Below are 19,707 nucleotides of genomic sequence, written 5' to 3' on the forward strand. Positions count from 1 at the left end.
TTAATAATTAAGTAAATTAAATAATTTCTCTAGTTGGATTATCAGAATCAGCGATAATTTTGCTGGATAGAACGAGTTGTTTTCTCGATATTGGTAAAAGGGTAGCGTGTAAAGAACTAGATGGACAAACGTGAAAAATATTTCTATTTTGTCTATTAGAAAGTGGTCGACAATTTTCAAGTATCGCTTTACCATTAATGTCGCATAATTTTCTAAATTCGTCTATCTGTAAAATTAAACTGCCTGCCAGTCATATTTTTCTCTATGAAATTAATTAATTTATGTAATATATATTTATTAATACCTGTTCTTTAGATATACCAATAGGTTCTCTGCTAACGAGCCACATTATACTATTACTCCAATGTGACGTTGTAATCGATCCCCAATATACGAAATAATTATCGTTAAATGATTGTAAAATATTTTCTAAAATTATTGGTACCAAACGGATACTTGTACGTGCAATTCTAATGGACGACAAAGCATCGATTATATCTTTTAAAAAAATATTAGGTGGTGCTTGCAACTGCGTAAAAAGTAAAAACAAAGAAATGTAATGACAAATTTCAAATAAATTACGCGTTAATTATTTCAACTCGTTGAAATGTTAATTTTCAAATACAGACATAATACCTTCATGAAATAAACAATTATTATGACACCGTCAACTTGTCGCAATGCTTCCTCCAATTTCAAATATTGCGTATTGAAATGTACCGCGTGTAACTCCATCGGCGTACTTCGAATTGATAAATTGTTACAACGAGAATTTGCAGGCAAATTAGTAAAATAATAAAATATAATAGATGTTAATATATATATATATATATATATATAATTATATTTATTTATCAAAATTATAATTTTTCTTAAAAATATATTTTACATATTTAAACTTTAACATTTCACTTAAATATGAATGACTATGAAGACGATTATTTGATTCGAACAGTGAGTAAGTAAGGTTTTCGAGTGAGCCACTATAGTGGCTCATCGACCTGGAAAAAATAATCGCTAGAGCCACTTTAGTGGCAGGCCGGCTAAGGCTCATATCGGTAATTGCAGTGCTCTACCTTTATCTTTTCGAGCGTCGGTAACTGCCACCGTCGGTAACTCCCACCGTCGATAACTCCCACCGTCGGTAACTCCCACCGTCGGTAAAAGTAGACTTAAATTTTTTTTACTCTACGTCGGTAATATTTTGTATTTAGGTTCCTGACTGTCAATATTATTAAAGTACAAACTCTCATTAAAAACGGTTGATGTTTTAAAAATAGGAAAGTTACCGACGGTGGCAGTTACCGACAGTGGCAATTATCGACAGTGGCAGTTACCGACGGTCGATGGATAAAGGTAGAGCACTACTATTACCGATATGCGCCTTAGCCGGCCTGCCACTATATTGGCTTTATCGATTATTTTTTCCAGGTCGATGAGCCACTATTGTGGCTCACACGAGTAGCTTACTTATTCACTGTTTGAATTAAATAATCATCTCTATAGTCGTTCATATTTAAGTGAAATGTTGAAGTTTAAGTATATATATATATATGTAAGATATATTTTTAAGAAAAATTATAATTTAATCTTTACGTAAGAAACAATAATTATTCGCTTACTTCGCGTTATCGGCACGATGCTCGCTACCGTAGATTTCAGTTTGGCCCCAATGAAAGTGCATTTGGGAAAAAACGTAATTCCCATTAAGAGGTCCAGCAGTGACGAATGGCAGTTGTTCCATTTGCCATTTTGCGCTGAGAACAGCTGCGCGAAAATATCGAGCATGCTTTATTACAAAATATATGCTTCATTTCAAAATTGTTTACCACCACAACATTAGGTAACATATTAATGAATTAATAATGCGTTGATATTAGTCGAATTAATTGAATTATTACCCGTGTGACCGGTGTTGGTAATTTTTAATTTACGGGGTGCAACGTCGTAGTAAAACCATTTCAACGGTGGCAAATTAATAGGAGTCATTTTACTAATATCCAAATCGATCGGCGATTCTAATTTTCCTTCCACGTTACCGAGTCTTTGAACTAATTTCACATTTTCTCTCTCCAAATTAATTTTGGTTTTATCTAAAAAAAAAAAAAAAGAGAGAAAAGAGAAGAAAAAGAAGAAGAAGAAAAAGAAAAAAAAAGAAAAAACAATTAAAATCTAAATTAAATTTAATTCGAATTTTGAAAACAAATTATTTCATTTCATTTCATTACCTTCCATTACGTTTGAGGAATATTAACGATACCTATTCGCTTTCGATATTATTCGATAATAAATATCGATTAAATATATTGAACTGAAGTAATAATATGATAATGAAAATTAGTAATTAAATTTGAAACTATTAACCGTGCTATTAACCATCATTTTTTTACTATAACTTTAAACTATTAATACAAAGTGTATTCCGATAAAGATTTTAATTAAGAAAACTTGGATGATCGGTGCGAGGTATTAGTTTAAAGTATATACAAAGTAAAATACAATAATGGATTATGCAAGGAAAATAGGTAAAAGTAGTGATCCAAAAAAGTGGCTTGAAAAACGTGTTACAATGGTATCGACAACCGATGATCCTTTGATCAAGGATATTCCTTACGGCGAATACGTCGAAGATCGGCGTTTAAAAAATTGGAAAAAATGGATAAACGAAAGAAACAAGATTGGTCGTCGTATAAAATCGTTGACCGGTCGTTCGAGAATCGATCAAATTATCAATTCCAGCGATAAAGTACGTCCCCTGATCGAAATGAAAAATATCATGGAATACGCATCGACGGGAGTACCTGTAAAAGAATTTAGAAAAATTCCTCGTTCACCGGAAATAAAAACAATATTACCTATCGAAAAGGATTTGAATTTTCAATTAAATTCAACTTACGTCGATGTTCCCGAATTGATCGAACGGGAAAAAGGTTTGCATGGAATATCGTTGAAAAAAACAACCTGGGAAAAGAGCAGCGCATATTTGAAGCAACGCCAAGAAGAAATTGAAACGTCGTTGATCATTGAAAGACCGCAAACTAAAGAATTATTAATTCGCGGTAAAACTGTCGAAAAAGAACCAACGAAATTATTGAAAATACCAGTAGTAACCGTTACCGAACCGGAAGAAGAGGAACAATTTTCTGACCCAGATTCTGTAATAATTTTCAAGATACAAGATCGTGAAATCGTTCAAAGATCGTTTAATCATCGATGCAACGAAAAACCGATAGAATGGAATTTTATATTTCGTGGAATGGTTAATCAAAGATCGGAACAAATGATTATTTTTGAGAATAAAGGTAACACGGTGATTCATTATCATTGGAGAGATTCCTCGTTTCGATCAAAGTTTTCTTACTCTTTCAACAAACACCACGATACTCCTTTTTATTTCAACAAGACAGATGGTATTGTTTTGCAAGGGCAAATTGTTCGATTGAACATTTTTTATTTACCTCGTAGATCAAACGTTTGCACAGAATCCTGGAGACTATTTACGAATCCTAAATTATGCGAGTGCCCGTTGATATTTCGATTTTGGTCTTGCGCGATAGAAACCAATGAAAATATATCAAATCGTATGATGAACATTTGTAATATTGATTTTTATTTAAATCATCGTATCAGAGATTCGATAATTCGAGATATCGTTGAAACTATAATAAATGATGTTGATTACAAAAAACCACCGGAACCTGCTTACGTTAGTTTGTTTATGGAAAATGATTTATTTATCGTTAAAAATCCTTATTATTATTATCATACGAATTTGATATTGGAATTTCGTAAAATTTATTGCGAAATTGTCGATGCAGCAGCCGTCACTTGGAATTTATCTTTGAACGATTTACGCGGTATACTTTTGTTAATAGAAAACCCAGAACACAGGCAACTAATGTTATTACGATTTAATAATCTTTGCAAACTATCGTTGAAACCATCGTTGATTTCTAATCACGTTAATGATAGAAAATACATAACTGTTTATAATTTATTATGCACGTTCGCGAATCGTTTTGAAATCGAGACCGAATTTGTTATCAACAATTGTGTTTTAATTAAAAAAGACAAATTATCTAAGCCGGATAATTTATCGTTGTCAGAATCATCTGTTAAAAGTGTTAACAAGTCTAATCGAAAGAAAGATAAAAATCGAAATAACGAGTCTACGAACGCACAAGTTTTTCAAAGTTCAATGAGTTTGTTCCTTTGGGATAATATTCGTGATCAATTTTACATGGAAATATTTTTCATTCGTATTCGTGAATTTCTCGTTGAGGTAATCGATAGAATTTCTGCTACTATTGAATCTTACAACAGATTGGATGGTATAGATACTTCGTTTTATTATCCCTGAAATAAATATTGTAATATTATCAAAAATGTTCAAAATAATTCAATTAAAATTATATCAAATTAATATATATGTATAAAATTTGTATTATGTCTTTCTTATTTTTAGTATGCGTTACTTTATGTTAATTCAATTGCTTGAAAAATACGAAAAATATATATATACGTGTTTTATATAATTAATTTATTTAAATTTTATAATATTATATTATACCTTGTTCGAATGATTATTGAATACCCAAAAATATTCTTCTACCGCGTAACAATTGAATTTGTTTGCAATTATTTTTAATAAAATGACCATTATCGTCCTTCAACATTCGAAAAGCGTCTACCTAATATTATCAATTAAATTCGTATTTAAATTTTAACGAAATTATTATTAAATTAATAAATAATCATTATACTTGTGATGGACTTATGTTAATCATCATTGGAAAAATAATCCAAGTAACGCATTCGGGGTATCCAAGAATACTGCAGGGACCTTCGTTGTACGATCCTTGATAAGTATAATAACGTTCGCAACGAGTTGCCCATCTCATCCAGCATAATGCATCTAAACAATATTTTTTTTTTAATAGGAAAGGCACTTTTTAGAATTATTTAAAAAGAAAACTGAAAGAAAATTCTTTCGAAGAATCGTACTGGCCGGAATATTTATCTCGGATCCTGCATCTGTAACGTGTTTCAAATTTTCGGTAATTTTTTCCAATTGCGGATTGTTTTCCGATCGTCCGAATGGTACCTGAAGAGAAAAAAAACAAATAAATTATTTTTACGTTATTTAAAATTATTAAACGTTAGAAAAATTCCAGTCATTTTTGTCAAATAAAGTTGTTACACGAATATGAGTTTCAGAAATGTTGAATTTCAACATTTAACAAACAAAAGTATTAAATAATTCGTATGAGTTTAGTGGTAGAAAAAGAAAAAAAAACTAGGACATCATGCGCAATCGTTATTTCGAATATTTCATTAAAGCTCGTCAATAATTTGTCCAAGTGCAATCGAATGAACGTAAAGTAACATACCAAAAATAAAAATGACATAATGCAAATTCCATCCTTTCGATTTAAACAATCATCGAATGATGGATACTTTCGATTCCAATGTACCATCTGAGCTTCCATCGAAAACCTATAATGACAAATAGAAATAAAAAAAAAAAAAATATAGAACAAGGATGTTCTAAGAATATAGGGAAACGAAAAAAGAAATGAATTTATTTCATGAATAAAATGTAACCAAGTGCCGTTAATGGTGTGTTCCGAGCCATTGCAGTTCTCCTCACCCCAACGAAAGTTACAGATAAAATATTCATAGACGTCGTTGAAAAGCGGACCGCCAGTAATTGTGGATGGTATTCTGTTGCCACCAAGAATTACAGTAGCTAATAAAAGAAAGAGAATACTTAATTGGATCAATATTTAAATAAACTTATTTATTTTGCCATGAACACTCATGTTTCCTTTATTACCGACACTTCCGTCGTTTCCTAAAATGGCGTCTCCGTCATTTAACCAATGACCATTTAAAATAAGCGTCGGATATCTTTTCCGACGAATTATATTGTCATTCAAATCTATCGGCGATTGTCCACTCTTTGCCAAACCTTTTCCCCATTTTCATTTTATATTGAATAAATCAAATTTTAATATTTAATATTAATGTAATGAGACTTATCAAATTTGTAGGTTAACTTATATATATATAACCTTCATATTTGTTAGTTTAGACAAATTTTATTTTATTTATTCTATTTTTGTTTTGTTTTTACCTACCGATTACGCCTTTGTAATATTCTGGAAGAAGAAGTGTCATGCTGTAAGATATATAATTAAATATCACTTGTGAATTTATATATTTAATGCGACACCGATTGAAATGCTTAATGGCGAATCAGTGGCGTTCGGTGATTAATTAACGATCTCCATGATTCGTATCGAAACAAGGATACGGCTCGAATTAGAAATAAATTCAGAGCCAAATGCCGCAATCATTTTTTATTAATTAATCAATCACGAAAATGATACGATGGGAATTCTGTGGCGTATAAAATTCGTCTACCGCAAGGTTGCTGTTGTGGTCTGAAATTATTCACGATCGGATCCCATTTGTAATCGTAAATACTTCTGAAAGCGTTCATCTACGTATAATAAAAAACAAAAAACAAAAAGAAATATAAAATACAAATCAATTAATATGTAAATGTTCGATAATTATTTAAGAATCTTACTTGATGGGAAGAAATTTTAATGGAATGCGAAATTATAATCCAAATAACGCATTCGTTGAAAGGTGGCACGGTAAGAGAACCCAAATACGTAAAATAACCAGGTTCTGAACAACCCTGAAGCATCCACCACAAACAATCTGTGACAATAATCAACCCTAATAAAATATCGTGCTAACATACTTTTCGTTAAATAATTTGTCTTTTTTTTTCTTTTTATATATATATATATACCAGGGGTGACTTCTATACTACTCCCCATTTTCTTAATCTTTGATAAATGATCTGTTACTCGTGCAATTGCAGGATTATCTGGCATCCCTTGACAACCAACTACCTGTATTAACAAATTTTATAATTAATAGTACGAATGATCGATTATAAAATGATAATTCATTTATTTTACCTGCATCAAATAGGCAAGTATTGCAATACCGTCTGATTTGTCGTAACATTTTTCTAATGAACCATATCGAGTATTCCAATGCAATGCTTGGGCTTCCATCGAATACCTAAATTTAAATAAACGTTAGAATGAAGTTAGATATTATTGATAAAATATTTTATTAAATTAAATATTTATCAAGGACACGTAAATCGATATAATATAAACAATAAATTCTTACGTTCCACGTTAGCAGACCCTAATGTTTAAAAAAAAAATGATTATTAGTTTATTTATAAATTGTCCTTCGAAGTTAACAAATCGGTTGGTTAGCTTTTGTTCACTGATTAAGTTTAATCGAGTAAAAAACATTTTCTTAGGGTTTAACAGATGCAACCTATCGAATATAATCCGGGTAATTTGTTCATTTTATCTCTAATGTTATTAATAATTATTATTAAATAAAAATTTACCAAATATTGTCGATAGAATGTTCAGCACCTCGAGAATCGGTTGGACCCCAACGGAATTGTACGTTTTTTAATTTAAATTCATCATCGTACAATGGGCCACCATGTATATAAGGTTCGATCGTTTGATTCGACAATTCTATGTTGACTGTAACGTTCAACAACAAAAATTCTACGCGTGTTGAAAAAGTTAATACAAATTTACGAAGGGACAACAATTATGGGAACCTGTTTTTCCTGTATTCGTTATAATTGCTTTTCCTTTTTTTAACCAATAACCGGTTAACAATAAAGGTGGAAACTTTTGAATCCAAGTGTCGATTGTTCTCAAATCAATTGGTGATTGTCTCCACTTTGGTTGACCGCTGGATGACGTTGAAATAATCGTTGGTACATCTGAAAAACAAAAAATTCATGTGTCAGTAAAAAAAAAAAAAATATGTTTCCGATCGATTAAATACAAACCTTTACGCGAATAGTGTTTCAATCTTCGTGGCATAATTTTTATTATTACTTAGTCATGAAAAATGTGTATCCAAAAGTAATTTTAAATAATTAACGGCCGAAACAATTTTGGAATTTAGTAAACATTTTTTAATTTCGTGTTAACCTATTGATTTCGTATTTGTTACATTAACCACATATTGTTTTGTGAAGTTGTTAACGAACATAATATATCGAAATGTTTAATATATCTATTTTCATTACATTGACATATTTATTTGTTTTTTCTTTTTTTTCATTAAATTATATAGAGTATACTCAACAAATAGATAATTTTGAAAATTGTCAAAATGATATTTCAACAGACATAATATATTATTCTCGAATTGATTTTTTGAACTTCTCTATAATTTTCTTTGATAAAATGTCCTTCCTTATTTCTTAACATTCTGAAACACTGTGCTTGATTTTCCGAAATTCGTATAGGTTCTGGAAATATGATCCAAGTTACGCATTCGTGATAGGGCCAAGTGGTAATGGAACCGGTGTAGGTATAGTAACCGGGTGTTTGACAAGCTTGTCTCATCCAACTCAAACAGTCTGTAAAAAAACGAAAAAAACGAAACAAATAAATAAAAATAAAAAAACTGTTTCGACAACAAAATCCTTGAACAATAAAAAACAAGGGGAGGAAGAGGAGGAGGAGGGGGGGGTCTCTATTCGTTTTCGTGAAATTATTGGTGAAACATACTGGGTGATATTTTGGCGTTAGCATCCGGTTCGGTGATTTTATACAAATTATCAGTGATCTTTGAGAACAATGGGTGTTCATCCCAAGCAGGAAGTTGATAAACCTGAAGAAAATAGGAACAAATCGCTAGACCGTCCCTTTTGTCCCAACACTGCTCAATCTCTTCGTATCTACGGTTATAGTGTAGAACTTGGGCTTCCATTGTGAACCATGTTCCATTGAGAGTATGTTCAGCACCTTTACAGTTCGATGAGCCCCAACGAAAAACAACTTCTGAGAGTTCGTACACGTCGTCTGTTAATGGTCCACCTCGAATAGTTGCGGGACTTCTATTACCTTCCAAAGTTATCCCAACTATAATGTAAAATATTACGGTATAACCTTTAGTTAACTTCCAATCATAAATATTAATATCCAAATTGAAATCTAACGAACTTTCGTGAAATTGATAAATTTACTAATTATTTTGCGATACTACAACATAGATTATTTCATTTCAATTTATTATCCTAATATTATACTACGTCTGATCATAAATTATGTGTGCGTGTGTGTGTGTCTATCGTGTGGGATTTAATATATTTATGGGTAACGTCGAGAATAATTTCAAACGAAATAAAAAATGTATTCTTTGTAGAAATATATTAATTTTTCTGATTAAACGCATTGTCAATAAGAAAAATATTTGATCATTATAATTTACCGGTAGAACCTGTGTTCCTAATATTCGCATAACCATCCTGACTCCAATGACCACTCATAGTTAAGGGAGGATATTCAACTCTGAGAACATGATTGTCGTCGATATCCACCGGAGATTGACCCCATTTCGGACTGTCACCTTAATCGAAAAGAGATTAAGGTTTTGTTGAATTAGGCTATTATTTTCTTCCTGATATTCATTTAATCGATCGAATTCTAATCTTACCGGCGCACTGCATATCGATTACGAATTCTATCGGATCTATTTCCTCTTCTTATATCATCGATTTGACATACTTTTACAGAATTCTTAATTCATCGTACTTTAAGGATTTTGAATTCTTTTTTCTCTTAAGCGTTCGAGCTAGCTTTTCTTTTTCGACATGAGAACAATAGAAGGAAAATCGATATATCGAATATTCCAAAATAAAAGTCATTATATTCGCATAATCGTATTTCGAGTTATTATTATTATTATATCAATGTTAATTAACATGAGTCATATAAGTTTCAAATTTGATCGAGTTGTTTGATAATAAAAAAAATAATTCCCTAATTTAGATGAAAATATGTTAGGATTTTCGTGGCCCGAATTGATGATAGTATCCGGCAGCTTTATATTCTTAGGTATGCGCGTAACCTGATCGATATTAAATAATTTAATAATCTATAAATTTTGATGAATGCACTTTGCAAAAATGAAAAAGCATTGCTGTCCAGTGAATTAATCAAGTGGTCCCACGTATTTTCCGAGACCTCGTTAATCCAACAATGCAATTCGCCGATCATTTTATTTGGATACGTTGCACATAACGGACCTCACACTTGGAAAGTATTTTATCCGGAGAGTAATGGTTACAATCAATCACCGATCAATATAACAACTACTATAGCAATCGAGGAATACGATGAGATCGAATGGATCGGTCACGATGAAGTACCATGCTCGATGATTATGGCAAACGATGGAAATTCTGGTATACTCTATTCCTTAATATCAAATAAATCCAATTTCTAATTCAATATTATATTTAACTAGTTGGTTAGAGTAGAGTAAATTGATTTACTATACTTGTCACACGATCAAATATTATTATTATTATTATTATTATTATTATTAGGATGAAACCAAAATTCCTACGTTTATTGTATCATAAACTGCATAATAGATTGTTTCTTTTTCTATAAAATATAATACTTTAGAAATATAATATGAATAAAAAAAAAAGAAACATTAGCCAAATATTAGCAACATATCAACCTGTTCACTGTTAGTATACATTTTCTACAAATTAACATTAAATTGCGATTTACTTCCGTGAATATACTTTTAATATTTTTAATACTTCTATTTAAACAAAATGATCATTAGTTAAAACGATTAAATGAAGATTTTTTTGGTGTGATAACAGTGATAGTATGCGGTACCTGGTGTGGCGATCGTGCGTATCCTTTAATCAAAGGAGGTCCTTTAACTAATACATACAAATTTCATTCTATGATGTTCCATTGGGGACCATCAGATAACGAAGGAAGTGAACATACGATCAACGATGTCCGATATGCCATGGAATTGCAATTCGTTCATGTTAAAAGTGACCTCTTTTCACCTTTTCAAGCTGCTATATTAAACGCCAAAGATGGGGTGGTCATAGTGTCATCATTTTTCAACGTAATCAAATACAAAAATAATAATCGATAAAAATAACAACTCGAATTTAATCAAATGTTTAATCATTTTTAGATAATACCTGTCGACAATCCTTACTTGGATTATATAGTCACCAATTTGAGATACATCAAACAACCTGGTAGTAAAGTATACATACCACCCTTTCCCTTATCATGGTTGCATAATACCGAAGGAAATCATTATTACGCCTATCACGGTTCTCTTACTCAGCCACCCTGCAGTGAAATTGTCACTTGGCTTATCGATCCCGTTCCTGTACCAATCTCCTCCAATCAGGTTGACGACGGCTTTTGTTCTTCTTTATAATTAAAAAAATGAAAAAGAAATGCTACGGAACAACAGAGACATTTTGTTGTTGTTGTTGTTCTTCTAGGTTGCACAATTTCGAGAAATCTATTCGAATGATGGATTGCTTTTGACTAATTGCAGACCGGTTCAATATTTAAACGGACGTGACGTTTATCATTACCCCTGACCTTGAATTTTTTTAAAGACCCCCCTCCCACCCCCTTTTCTTTTCGTGTAAGGTAATAATCTTCATTATATACGTACCAGGTGTTCGTATACTTTTATGCAAGGGGGTTATTTTATTTCATTTTTCTTTTGTTTTTTAATTTGTTTGTTTCAGGATTTTTCTTTCTTTGATGATTAAAACAAAATTTTGGAAATGAAAGTACTATATAATTTACATTCGTATATATATATATGTATGTACTACATACATTAATATTTTTGTACTTAAAAATACGACAGTAGAAAACGAAGGATAAAATAAAATATACAATAGTTAATATTTTCCTTAGCGAATTTAGAAATAATATCAAAAGATTGTGCTTCTATAGTATTGTCATGCCTAATAAAACATTTTATTATTATTTATTATTATTATTATTATTATTTTTAATTATTATTATTATTATTATTATTATTATTATTAATCTCGTACGACGTACAATAAAAGTTTTTTTTCGTCGTACGTTCGGTTAAACACACACAGCATACACTTTCAAACGGGATACACGTACACACATTACATACGAAATTGGTTGTTTGATTTGTAAAAAAGAAATTGGACGCGAAATAAATTAAAAAAATAAAATTATGTTAAAATTATGTTACGAGGTAGGAAAAATACTTTCAAACACGCTTATCGTAAATACGTAAATGTCTATACGTGTGCGTGTATATGCGCGCGAGCGCTAACGACGATGACGATGAGAGATAGGATCGGTCGGTTTAATTTATCATATTTATTTTGCGAAATATAAAATATATAATATTTTCTCTTTTTTTTTTTCCTTTTTTTTTTTGACGAATAATTAAATCACTCGTTATAGCACGAGAAATATATGAAATATTTGCTTTACGTTTGTAACGAAATAAAATGAAATCTAAAGAAAATCGTTGTTAAATCATTCTCATACGTATTAAAAGATTGATTTCGCAAAAGAGAATTGTAAAAAATAATCCTAAAAAAAAAGAGAAGAAATATATGTTGAAAGAGAAAAAAAAAGAATTAGGTTAGTATAATTTCAAACGACACGTATACTCGTACCGACTGATGCACGTGGCATTGCATATTTACAAATTATTGTGTCAGAATTCGTAACATTCAACAGCGTTATCATTTTATATCGTGATAGAGAAACAAAATAAAGAAGAAGAAAGAAGGAACAAAAATGAATCTCGACGATCACGCAGGAGATTTTAACAACGCCCGTATTTTTCTATGTATTTACAACGGATTCCTTGTCTTTTTTTATTTTTTTATTTTAATACTTTACGTATTTTTCTTTTCTTTTTTTGTTATCTCCATTGGTTCCAGAAAAATTGGTTCACCTTATACAACAAACATACAAATAAGGGACGGGAATGACTCGGAACGACGACGACGACGACGACGACGACCATTTTTTTTCAATCGAATACAATTTTGTTCTTATTCCTTTTTAATTTCTTTTTCGCATCATTATTCGTCGAGTTCTGATGTTCCTGAATTTCGTATAGGCATATCCTTGGAAAAAGTTGTCCCACGGGAGATAGTAATAATCCTGATTCCCTTTCTTCCCTTTGCTATCTTCTTCTTTGAATAGTAGCAAAGAAATAAGTCGGAGAGAGAAAAAAACGTTTCTGCATACTTTTCATTCTTTTTCATTTTGCCGTTCCTATTTTCTTCCATTCAAAAATATCCTCGATATTTCTCGGAATCGTAGAAGAAATTCTTATCTTCTTTCGAAGTTGCTCGCATTAATCCGTTTGCATATCTCGAATAGTACGACAAAGGAACGCTGACGTTATTATACCAAATGTCTAAAAGTTCAATATTTTATAGGTTAGGTTTTTCCTTACTGTGGTTCGTGCTAAAGATATAGGTTATTTTTTTATTATTATACTTCGATGCTATTATTAGAAAATGTTATTTATTAAGTTGTTCGAAACGTAATATTGATTTTGTTAGAATAGAAAATAATATAGACAATTATTTCGTATTTAAAATCAAAAATGTTTGAAACTATCGTAAATCGTCGAATCGAATAAATTTCAATTTGTCGGCCATTTTTTTTTTTTTCAAAAACCTAAAAAGCCGACCTAAAAAATAGTTGACATCTTTTCAAATACGAAATTTTGAAAAGTAATTCGTTTAACAAACGGCACATATTTTTGTTCTCGTTGGCACAAGCGTTATTACCCCTTAACGGTAATAAAAAAGTATAATATACGACGAAAAAAAATGTTCACTATGATTCTCCATTTTTGATTCGATGCCAGAAAAAAAGCTACTTGGCAGATCGAAACGCAATAATAAGGTATTAAATAACGTCCGAAATGTCTACAATGTAAAACGATTTCAAGGTTTAGAATAAATTTAGGTATCCGTTGAAGCGACTAAATGTAATTACTTTTCGAACAACCTAATATTATTCAATTTTTATTCAATAATATATTGCAACAATGTTTCCCAAATTTTGTCTATTCTCAACACCCTTGCTTAATGCTTAAAAAGTAAAAAGTTATTATTTTATTAAATAATTATCTAACAAAAAATCTAACTAACGAAACAATGGTTATACATTTTTTGGTTATACAAACTTTGGGAATTATTGTATTGCAATATTAATAATCAAAATAAAGTGAGATAAAAAATGTAGATAAAATGTTAATATAAAGCATATGGTAAAAAAAAACAAGAGAATAAATTACCTGAATACCAGCCATAGCCATGCCTAGGAAAACTAAAGTGAAGCTTTCACTCTGAAGCCAGTTGCTAACTTTTCCTAGGCAACCCTAATGAAAACGACGTTCGTCGATTACTTTAAGTAGAAATACTTTTAGAGCTTTTTCATTAGATAGATAGATAGTTAAAGCAAGAACCACCCACCTCTTTGTGCCGATAACCCTTGTGACCTTCTTGGTCTTCTACTTGACACGCGGCTTCGTCCTTCGGTTGCGGATGAAGCCATGGTTTCTCGTTCTATTGTCATAATCAATGATGATCAATGAAACCAAGGCTCTCCTCAATCATATAACTCACTCTTCTAATTAATTTACTCACGTTTTTGTGAAATACTCTTGAGACTACGCTCATTGGACTACCTGTATTCTTTACCTATAATAAATATCAATTAAATATCCGATAATAATCATGATTGAAATTCTTATCACTTAAATTATTAATCATTCAAAGTATAGGATTCAATTTCGTATAATGTAATTTATATATTTTATCAAAATTTAATTCGAAATAAATATTATTATATATTTATCCATCTCAAAAGTATTAACGATTGATAATTATGCTTACTGATTATGAAATTTCATATATTGTCCTATATTTAAATGAAATCACAAATATATTTCATTGATATTAATCCTATCGTTTATATATTAAAACCGATCAAAGGACGGATATTTTATACGATTTACAAATTTTTTGCAGATTTACAAATGAATGCTGGATAATAATCTATTTAACATTGACATAAATAACGAATGAAACAATTCTTAAATTATCGTAAAATTAAATAAATAAATAAATAAAAAAAAAAATAAAAAAAAATAAAAACAATTGAATTGTGAAATGTTCAACGAGTCATTAATTTTGATAGGGAAACGTACGGTCTTTGTTACACGCAGATAGGTGTTAATTTTTGATTAACATTACCTCGGTATTTTTGAGAACGCAGCACGTGAGCGGAACTTGTCTTCTGCTTCCTGAAATTTGTCCGTCCCTCCACCATGCTGTACCATTATAATCCGCGTCGCTGTGCACTCCGCAGCAATTAAACTACAATAGATTCATTTATCCGTGTCTACGTGTACGTGTACGTGTACGTGTAACATGTCTATATATATATATATGTGTGTGTGTATGTATGTATGATGAATTCTTCGAAGTAACGCGGATATTTCTTGCGGAAGAAACGCGTATTTCGTGCTGAAAAAGCTTGTTCACACGTGAAATAATTGAATTATATATAATAGAATCGGTATAATTTAAACCTAACCGGTTATAATTGAAAACAATGAACGATACATCGTATACACGGCCATTGTTAGTTAATTTCCATTCATTTTAAATCTAATGAATAATTTTCTAAATTCAAAACGAATAATTGTGTTTGAGAGTTTCAAATGATATTTGAGGAGAAATCTAGGATTATTTCGATACGTGATTTATTTTAAGATAACATATTTGTCTCGAGTTTCTCGAAGTTAGTTAGTTGAGGCTAGCTGATCACCACCGAAGTAATTCAATTTGATTTTCTCGAGGAAAAACTTAATTATTGGGAAGGGGGAAGGGGCATACCTTGTACTGTGCGAAATCGAGACTTTGACTGAACGAATTATCACTGGTCCCGTCGTGGCCATAATCCGTAGACAATTTATCTGACAATCTTTCTTCCAAATCGGAAAGTATTCGATAAGTCATCAGACCACCGATTGCTGCTGTCACCAATTCGGTTACGATCAGGGCGACCAGCATGCTCATGTACTGAATCAAACAACAACAACAACAACAACAACAACAAAATACAAGTGGACTAAGTAAATGAGCGAGAATAAAAAGAAAAAAAAAAAAAGAAAAAATGTAAAACAATAGAATTTCGTTAAAAATAGATTGTTGACCTTGACACCCCGATCATTGTGGTATCTCTCTGTAATATTAATATAACTATAATAATAATAATAGTTTTCCAATGGGCAACCCGCAACACACGCGGGGGTCTGGGGGGTGGGGGCTGGGGTTAATTTAAATATGAAACATGTGAGGATAACCTTTCGTTAGATAGAAATGATCTCGAACTTCATTTATTCTTTTCTTATCTAACACAGATATATTGTAATATATTTATTTGTAATAAATATAAATGATCTCGTTGCGTTTTGAAATTACTTACCGTGGCAAGGATACATTGATTTCCACGTAGGGCGGCACGACAACCGAAGAAACCAACCATAAATACGGTGAAACCAAGCCCGACCAAACTGTACGCTATCAAATCAATCGTCTCGTGAGGTTTGACGTCGGGAACGAAAAGATTCAGGAGGTGTCCTTTGCTCGGTTCCAAGAGTAACCATGCTCCTATTACTAGTACAGTGCAACCAGCCAACTGTCGTAAGGGAGAAAATATTTATTTTTATCCGGCTTCATTCTCGATCACAGTTAACTGAACTTTGTACAATAATAGTTTTTACAACGAGAATGGGAGGGCTCGGGGGTTGTAAGAAGGAGGGGACGCGCGCCACGACTTTTTCATATTTTTCCATTTTATTTTTTCTTTTTTTTTTTTCTCTCTTCCTCCCCCTCTAATCCCCCCACACCCCATCACCATTCTCTATTACGCTCGAACGACGCGTATATGCATGCACTTACGTACACTCGGACTATTTATCGAACGCTCTCATCTCTTCTTCTTCTCTCTTTTATGTTTATTCGAATTAAATATTGGAAGAGAAAAAGAGAGAGAGAGAGAAATCGATAGGATTCTTTTCGATGTTTGCAATATATATTCGTTTCTTTTTTCAATAAAATCTCATAAGATCAAATTGTGATATATAATACTTTGATTAATTATTAATTATATATGTATACACATCGAAATGATCAAATGATCATTATAATCTTTACGCGATGATACGTAAAATTAATTTACGAATTAACGCCCCTCATAGGAATAAATTATAAAATATAAATTGTAGGATGAAATATATATTTGAATTTTACCCATATCAATAGGTTGAACGTGAACACTGCCACTTTCAAGTATTTCATCCCGATCGGTGTAAAACGACAACGTCCAACCGGTCATCAATCTCTGCGAACATAAAAGTAAAAAAAAAGAACGTGATAGAAAAAAAACTTTGTATAATATATATAAAAAAAAGAAGATATCTCTTTCTTTATTTTTCGAGTAGATTAAAAATTATTCAAAGTTGACACGAACGAACGATCGATCGATTTTAATAAAAACGTTTTACGTTTCATTTGACAAATGCAATTGCACATTGAGGGGGTGAACAGGTGCAAAATGTTTTGTTGTTTCCTTTTTAAGAAGTTGCATTTTTTCTCGCGTTTTTATTTTCTTTGATAAATAACTGCGGTTAATTCGTTTGATAATAATATGTTTGAACGTGTTTTCGAAACTTTCGTTAAAAATTTGTCAACGTTAAGAGTTCTTTGTTATATACATTCTTAGGTATATATATATATATACGTACATATATATATAAATACATATGTACATACATATATATAGAGTGCAAATCACATTGGTCGAGATCAAAGGACTGCACGAAATTCATTAGTTTCCAACCTAAAAGGGTTTATGAGTATGCAAAAGACCGTCACGTGGTAACTTTGAAGTTACACGACCGAACCAAGAATATTTTGTCAACACTTTGCTAAAACCTATTTCCCGTTGGAGTAGAAAATTACTTTAACGAATGGCAAGATGTATTTCCTCGTCGTTTAAGTTTTCCCTTTTTAGAATATATTTTTAAAATAATTTAAAAAAAAAAAAGAACTCTTTTAAGAGAGACGAAATAACAATTTTCTAAAAAAAAAAAAGAAAGAAAAAAAGCTTCGATCTATTTTATTTCAAATAAAAATTCAAAACAACATTGATTTTACTTACGCGAAACACAACTTAAGGATATATTAATTAGAATGCAATTTCATATTTAAACAATTATTAATCAAATATTTCAATCTCGAGTTTATATTTACTCAACTAAGCACTTATTTAAGATTAGTAGAAACGAAATTACCTGTGTGGTGAACCAGTTATTTCCCACGAAGAGTGAATTACCCCGTACTTAAACTTCCGGCTTAACGAGGAACAGCGAAATTAGAATTAAAAAATCACTCTCTTTCGCGCAAATGATGGAAAAATAAATTTCAATTAAAATAAGAAAGAAAAGAAAAGAAAAGAAAAGAAAAAAAAATAAAAGAAAGGAAAGTTAAAAAAACGGTACATCAACGTTATTGCGTACGAGATAACATTAATTAATAATAATATTAAATATAAATCAAATAAATAATAATGAAATGTAATTCAAAAAAATGTATATTATCAATTGTGTTACGTTTCTATCCCGAACAATCTAATCCCAAAAGTCGGAGTACAGTTTACAGGTGGTTCATAGACCGGGGGTTAGGATATCGATCACTTATACTTCACAGAGGATATTTTAGGGTATTTCTTGGATTCCTTGGTAACTCAAAGAACCGAATAGATGAAACAAAGGATAGAAAAGGAAGTGTTAGAACGTAAAAGGTAGACAAAGAGAGAGTGAGAGAGAGAGAGAGAGAGAGATAGGTAGCCAAGCAACGGCACTTTCTCTCGAAGCTGGTGCTTTTAGGGATCGATCTGGGTTGAAGAACTGATGTTCTAACCATCCATCTTTTCTCCCCCGTTCTCTTAACTTTCGTATACGCGACACTTGAAACTTAATTTATATTCAAAGAAATTATATTAATTTTCTTCTTAACAACACAATTACATATATATATATATAATGTAACAACAACGACGACGACGATGATATATATTTAAACTTTTCGATTGTATTCTTCACGAAAAATAAAAAAAAAAAATATGAAAAAGAGAACGAGAGGAAAAAGGTCGAGGGGAAAGAAAGAAAAAAAAAGAAACGTAAAAGGCGAAAAATAATAATCCACGTATAATAACGGTGTGTTTTCTCTTTTTTTTTTTGTCTTTTAAAGAATCGGAAAAATGAAATGGGGGACCTCTGTCGTCTTCGTCTCGTCGTCGTTTAGAAAGTTCCCACGACTGGTTCTCATAATTCGTTATTTCCCGAAAGAGCTGACGCGGATCACTCCAGCCTTCTACGGGTCCCGTTTTGCGCTCGGTCTCTTCATTCCTCTCTTCTTCAGCCCCCTCTCTCGCTCTCTCTCTGTCCCTCTCTCTCGTACTTTAGTGTTCGAGTTTGCGTTCTACCGATGGTCCAGATATGCGACTGCGTATGCGCCGACGCTTTATCTCATCCCATAGTCGATCCCCGCCCGTAACTGTTACCCCCTAACCCACCGCCAACCCACCCCACTCCCCAGCCATTTACCACCCTTCTTTATTTCTCTTTACTTTTAACATCTATTTATCTTTCTTCTCTACCTTTTCTCTTTTTATTCTTCTACTTCGTCGTCAT

At 31.5% G+C, this 19,707-nt stretch overlaps 7 protein-coding genes across 10 annotated transcripts; 2 read left to right on the plus strand and 5 right to left on the minus strand.

Annotated features, from left to right (window-relative positions):
- Positions 1-16: 16 nt before the first annotated feature.
- Positions 17-1,989, minus strand: LOC122513935 (carbonic anhydrase 1-like). The gene is made up of 5 exons (XM_043630471.1): positions 1,902-1,989; positions 1,623-1,767; positions 637-742; positions 457-529; positions 17-243 (listed from the first exon to the last, which is right to left on the minus strand). Exons 1-5 carry the CDS (start codon positions 1,987-1,989, stop codon positions 17-19), a joined length of 639 nt encoding a protein of 212 aa, XP_043486406.1.
- A 514-nt stretch (positions 1,990-2,503) lies between these two features.
- On the plus strand, positions 2,504-4,360 carry LOC122513936 (MYCBP-associated protein-like). Its single transcript, XM_043630472.1, has one exon. The coding sequence runs from the start codon at positions 2,504-2,506 to the stop codon at positions 4,358-4,360; it is 1,857 nt and encodes a 618-aa protein (XP_043486407.1).
- Positions 4,265-6,218, minus strand: LOC122513670 (carbonic anhydrase 1-like). Of its 2 annotated transcripts, XM_043630084.1 has the most exons (8): positions 6,141-6,218; positions 5,837-5,971; positions 5,605-5,749; positions 5,391-5,496; positions 5,005-5,104; positions 4,764-4,915; positions 4,571-4,691; positions 4,265-4,356 (listed from the first exon to the last, which is right to left on the minus strand). In XM_043630084.1, the coding sequence occupies exons 1-7, from the start codon at positions 6,178-6,180 to the stop codon at positions 4,584-4,586; spliced, it is 786 nt and encodes a 261-aa protein (XP_043486019.1). In that variant the 5' UTR covers positions 6,181-6,218; the 3' UTR covers positions 4,265-4,356; positions 4,571-4,583. The 2 variants fall into 2 exon arrangements, with proteins under 2 accessions (XP_043486019.1, XP_043486018.1); XM_043630083.1 differs by having other exon boundaries at positions 5,391-5,749.
- A 108-nt stretch (positions 6,219-6,326) lies between these two features.
- Positions 6,327-8,107, minus strand: LOC122513671 (carbonic anhydrase 2-like). Its single transcript, XM_043630085.1, has 7 exons — positions 7,913-8,107; positions 7,676-7,843; positions 7,451-7,595; positions 6,999-7,104; positions 6,827-6,929; positions 6,596-6,732; positions 6,327-6,505 (listed from the first exon to the last, which is right to left on the minus strand). Exons 1-7 carry the CDS (start codon positions 7,944-7,946, stop codon positions 6,374-6,376), a joined length of 825 nt encoding a protein of 274 aa, XP_043486020.1. The 5' UTR covers positions 7,947-8,107; the 3' UTR covers positions 6,327-6,373.
- Positions 8,108-8,249: 142 nt separating this feature from the next.
- LOC122513937 (carbonic anhydrase 7-like) lies at positions 8,250-9,549 on the minus strand. Its single transcript, XM_043630473.1, has 3 exons — positions 9,346-9,549; positions 8,643-8,996; positions 8,250-8,491 (listed from the first exon to the last, which is right to left on the minus strand). Exons 1-3 carry the CDS (start codon positions 9,401-9,403, stop codon positions 8,250-8,252), a joined length of 654 nt encoding a protein of 217 aa, XP_043486408.1. The 5' UTR covers positions 9,404-9,549.
- A 364-nt stretch (positions 9,550-9,913) lies between these two features.
- On the plus strand, positions 9,914-11,521 carry LOC122513938 (carbonic anhydrase 1-like). The gene is made up of 4 exons (XM_043630474.1): positions 9,914-9,971; positions 10,052-10,302; positions 10,717-11,016; positions 11,089-11,521. The coding sequence occupies exons 1-4, from the start codon at positions 9,914-9,916 to the stop codon at positions 11,341-11,343; spliced, it is 864 nt and encodes a 287-aa protein (XP_043486409.1). The 3' UTR covers positions 11,344-11,521.
- Positions 11,522-12,564: 1,043 nt separating this feature from the next.
- LOC122513672 (tetraspanin-11-like) lies at positions 12,565-19,457 on the minus strand. Of its 3 annotated transcripts, none has more exons than XM_043630086.1 (10): positions 19,289-19,451; positions 18,307-18,366; positions 17,264-17,354; positions 16,437-16,649; positions 15,845-16,030; positions 15,200-15,322; positions 14,591-14,644; positions 14,417-14,509; positions 14,239-14,322; positions 12,565-13,347 (listed from the first exon to the last, which is right to left on the minus strand). In XM_043630086.1, exons 3-10 carry the CDS (start codon positions 17,309-17,311, stop codon positions 13,285-13,287), a joined length of 864 nt encoding a protein of 287 aa, XP_043486021.1. In that variant the 5' UTR covers positions 17,312-17,354; positions 18,307-18,366; positions 19,289-19,451; the 3' UTR covers positions 12,565-13,284. The 3 variants fall into 3 exon arrangements, with proteins under 3 accessions (XP_043486021.1, XP_043486022.1, XP_043486023.1); XM_043630087.1 differs by lacking the exon at positions 19,289-19,451 and adding an exon at positions 18,625-19,064; XM_043630088.1 differs by lacking the exons at positions 12,565-13,347; positions 14,239-14,322 and having other exon boundaries at positions 14,418-14,644; positions 19,289-19,457.
- Between the last annotated feature and the right edge of the window lie 250 nt (positions 19,458-19,707).

Source organism: Polistes fuscatus, unplaced genomic scaffold (assembly GCF_010416935.1).
Source record: "Polistes fuscatus isolate 324 unplaced genomic scaffold, CU_Pfus_HIC Scaffold13, whole genome shotgun sequence".
Taxonomy (NCBI): Eukaryota; Metazoa; Arthropoda; class Insecta; order Hymenoptera; family Vespidae; genus Polistes; species Polistes fuscatus.

Bases quoted from the DNA above. Each gene is read 5' to 3' on its own strand.
- LOC122513936 (XM_043630472.1), top strand. From the start codon at position 2,504: ATGGATTATGCAAGGAAAATAGGTAAAAGTAGTGATCCAAAAAAGTGG.
- LOC122513672 (XM_043630086.1), bottom strand. From the start codon at position 17,311: ATGAAATACTTGAAAGTGGCAGTGTTCACGTTCAACCTATTGATATGG. The intron at 14,645-15,199 runs GTAATGTTAATC...TATTTATTATAG, and splicing joins GCGTTCTCAAAAATACCGAG to GTAAAGAATACAGGTAGTCC. The intron at 13,348-14,238 runs GTAATTTATTCT...TTGAACTTTTAG, and splicing joins TGGCTATGGCTGGTATTCAG to ACATTTGGTATAATAACGTC.
- LOC122513671 (XM_043630085.1), bottom strand. From the start codon at position 7,946: ATGCCACGAAGATTGAAACACTATTCGCGTAAAG. The intron at 6,733-6,826 runs GTATATATATAT...TTATTGTCACAG, and splicing joins TAGTATAGAAGTCACCCCTG to ATTGTTTGTGGTGGATGCTT. The intron at 6,506-6,595 runs GTAAGATTCTTA...TATTATACGTAG, and splicing joins TTAAAATTTCTTCCCATCAA to ATGAACGCTTTCAGAAGTAT.
- LOC122513937 (XM_043630473.1), bottom strand. From the start codon at position 9,403: ATGAGTGGTCATTGGAGTCAGGATGGTTATGCGAATATTAGGAACACA. The intron at 8,997-9,345 runs GTAAATTATAAT...TTTACATTATAG, and splicing joins TAGGAACACAGGTTCTACCG to TTGGGATAACTTTGGAAGGT. The intron at 8,492-8,642 runs GTATGTTTCACC...GTTTTTTTACAG, and splicing joins TAACGCCAAAATATCACCCA to ACTGTTTGAGTTGGATGAGA.
- LOC122513935 (XM_043630471.1), bottom strand. From the start codon at position 1,989: ATGACTCCTATTAATTTGCCACCGTTGAAATGGTTTTACTACGACGTT. The intron at 530-636 runs GTATTATGTCTG...CTTTTTACGCAG, and splicing joins TAATTGTTTATTTCATGAAG to TTGCAAGCACCACCTAATAT. The intron at 244-456 runs GTATCCGTTTGG...TATGACTGGCAG, and splicing joins CATTAGAATTGCACGTACAA to GCAGTTTAATTTTACAGATA.
- LOC122513670 (XM_043630083.1), bottom strand. From the start codon at position 6,180: ATGACACTTCTTCTTCCAGAATATTACAAAGGCGTAATCG. The intron at 5,750-5,836 runs GTAATAAAGGAA...TTCTTTTATTAG, and splicing joins AGGAAACGACGGAAGTGTCG to CTACTGTAATTCTTGGTGGC. The intron at 5,105-5,390 runs GTATGTTACTTT...TTTTCTCTTCAG, and splicing joins TTATGTCATTTTTATTTTTG to GTACCATTCGGACGATCGGA.
- LOC122513938 (XM_043630474.1), top strand. From the start codon at position 9,914: ATGTTAGGATTTTCGTGGCCCGAATTGATGATAGTATCCGGCAGCTTT. The intron at 9,972-10,051 runs GTATGCGCGTAA...AAAATGAAAAAG, and splicing joins CGGCAGCTTTATATTCTTAG to CATTGCTGTCCAGTGAATTA. The intron at 11,017-11,088 runs GTAATCAAATAC...AATCATTTTTAG, and splicing joins TAGTGTCATCATTTTTCAAC to ATAATACCTGTCGACAATCC.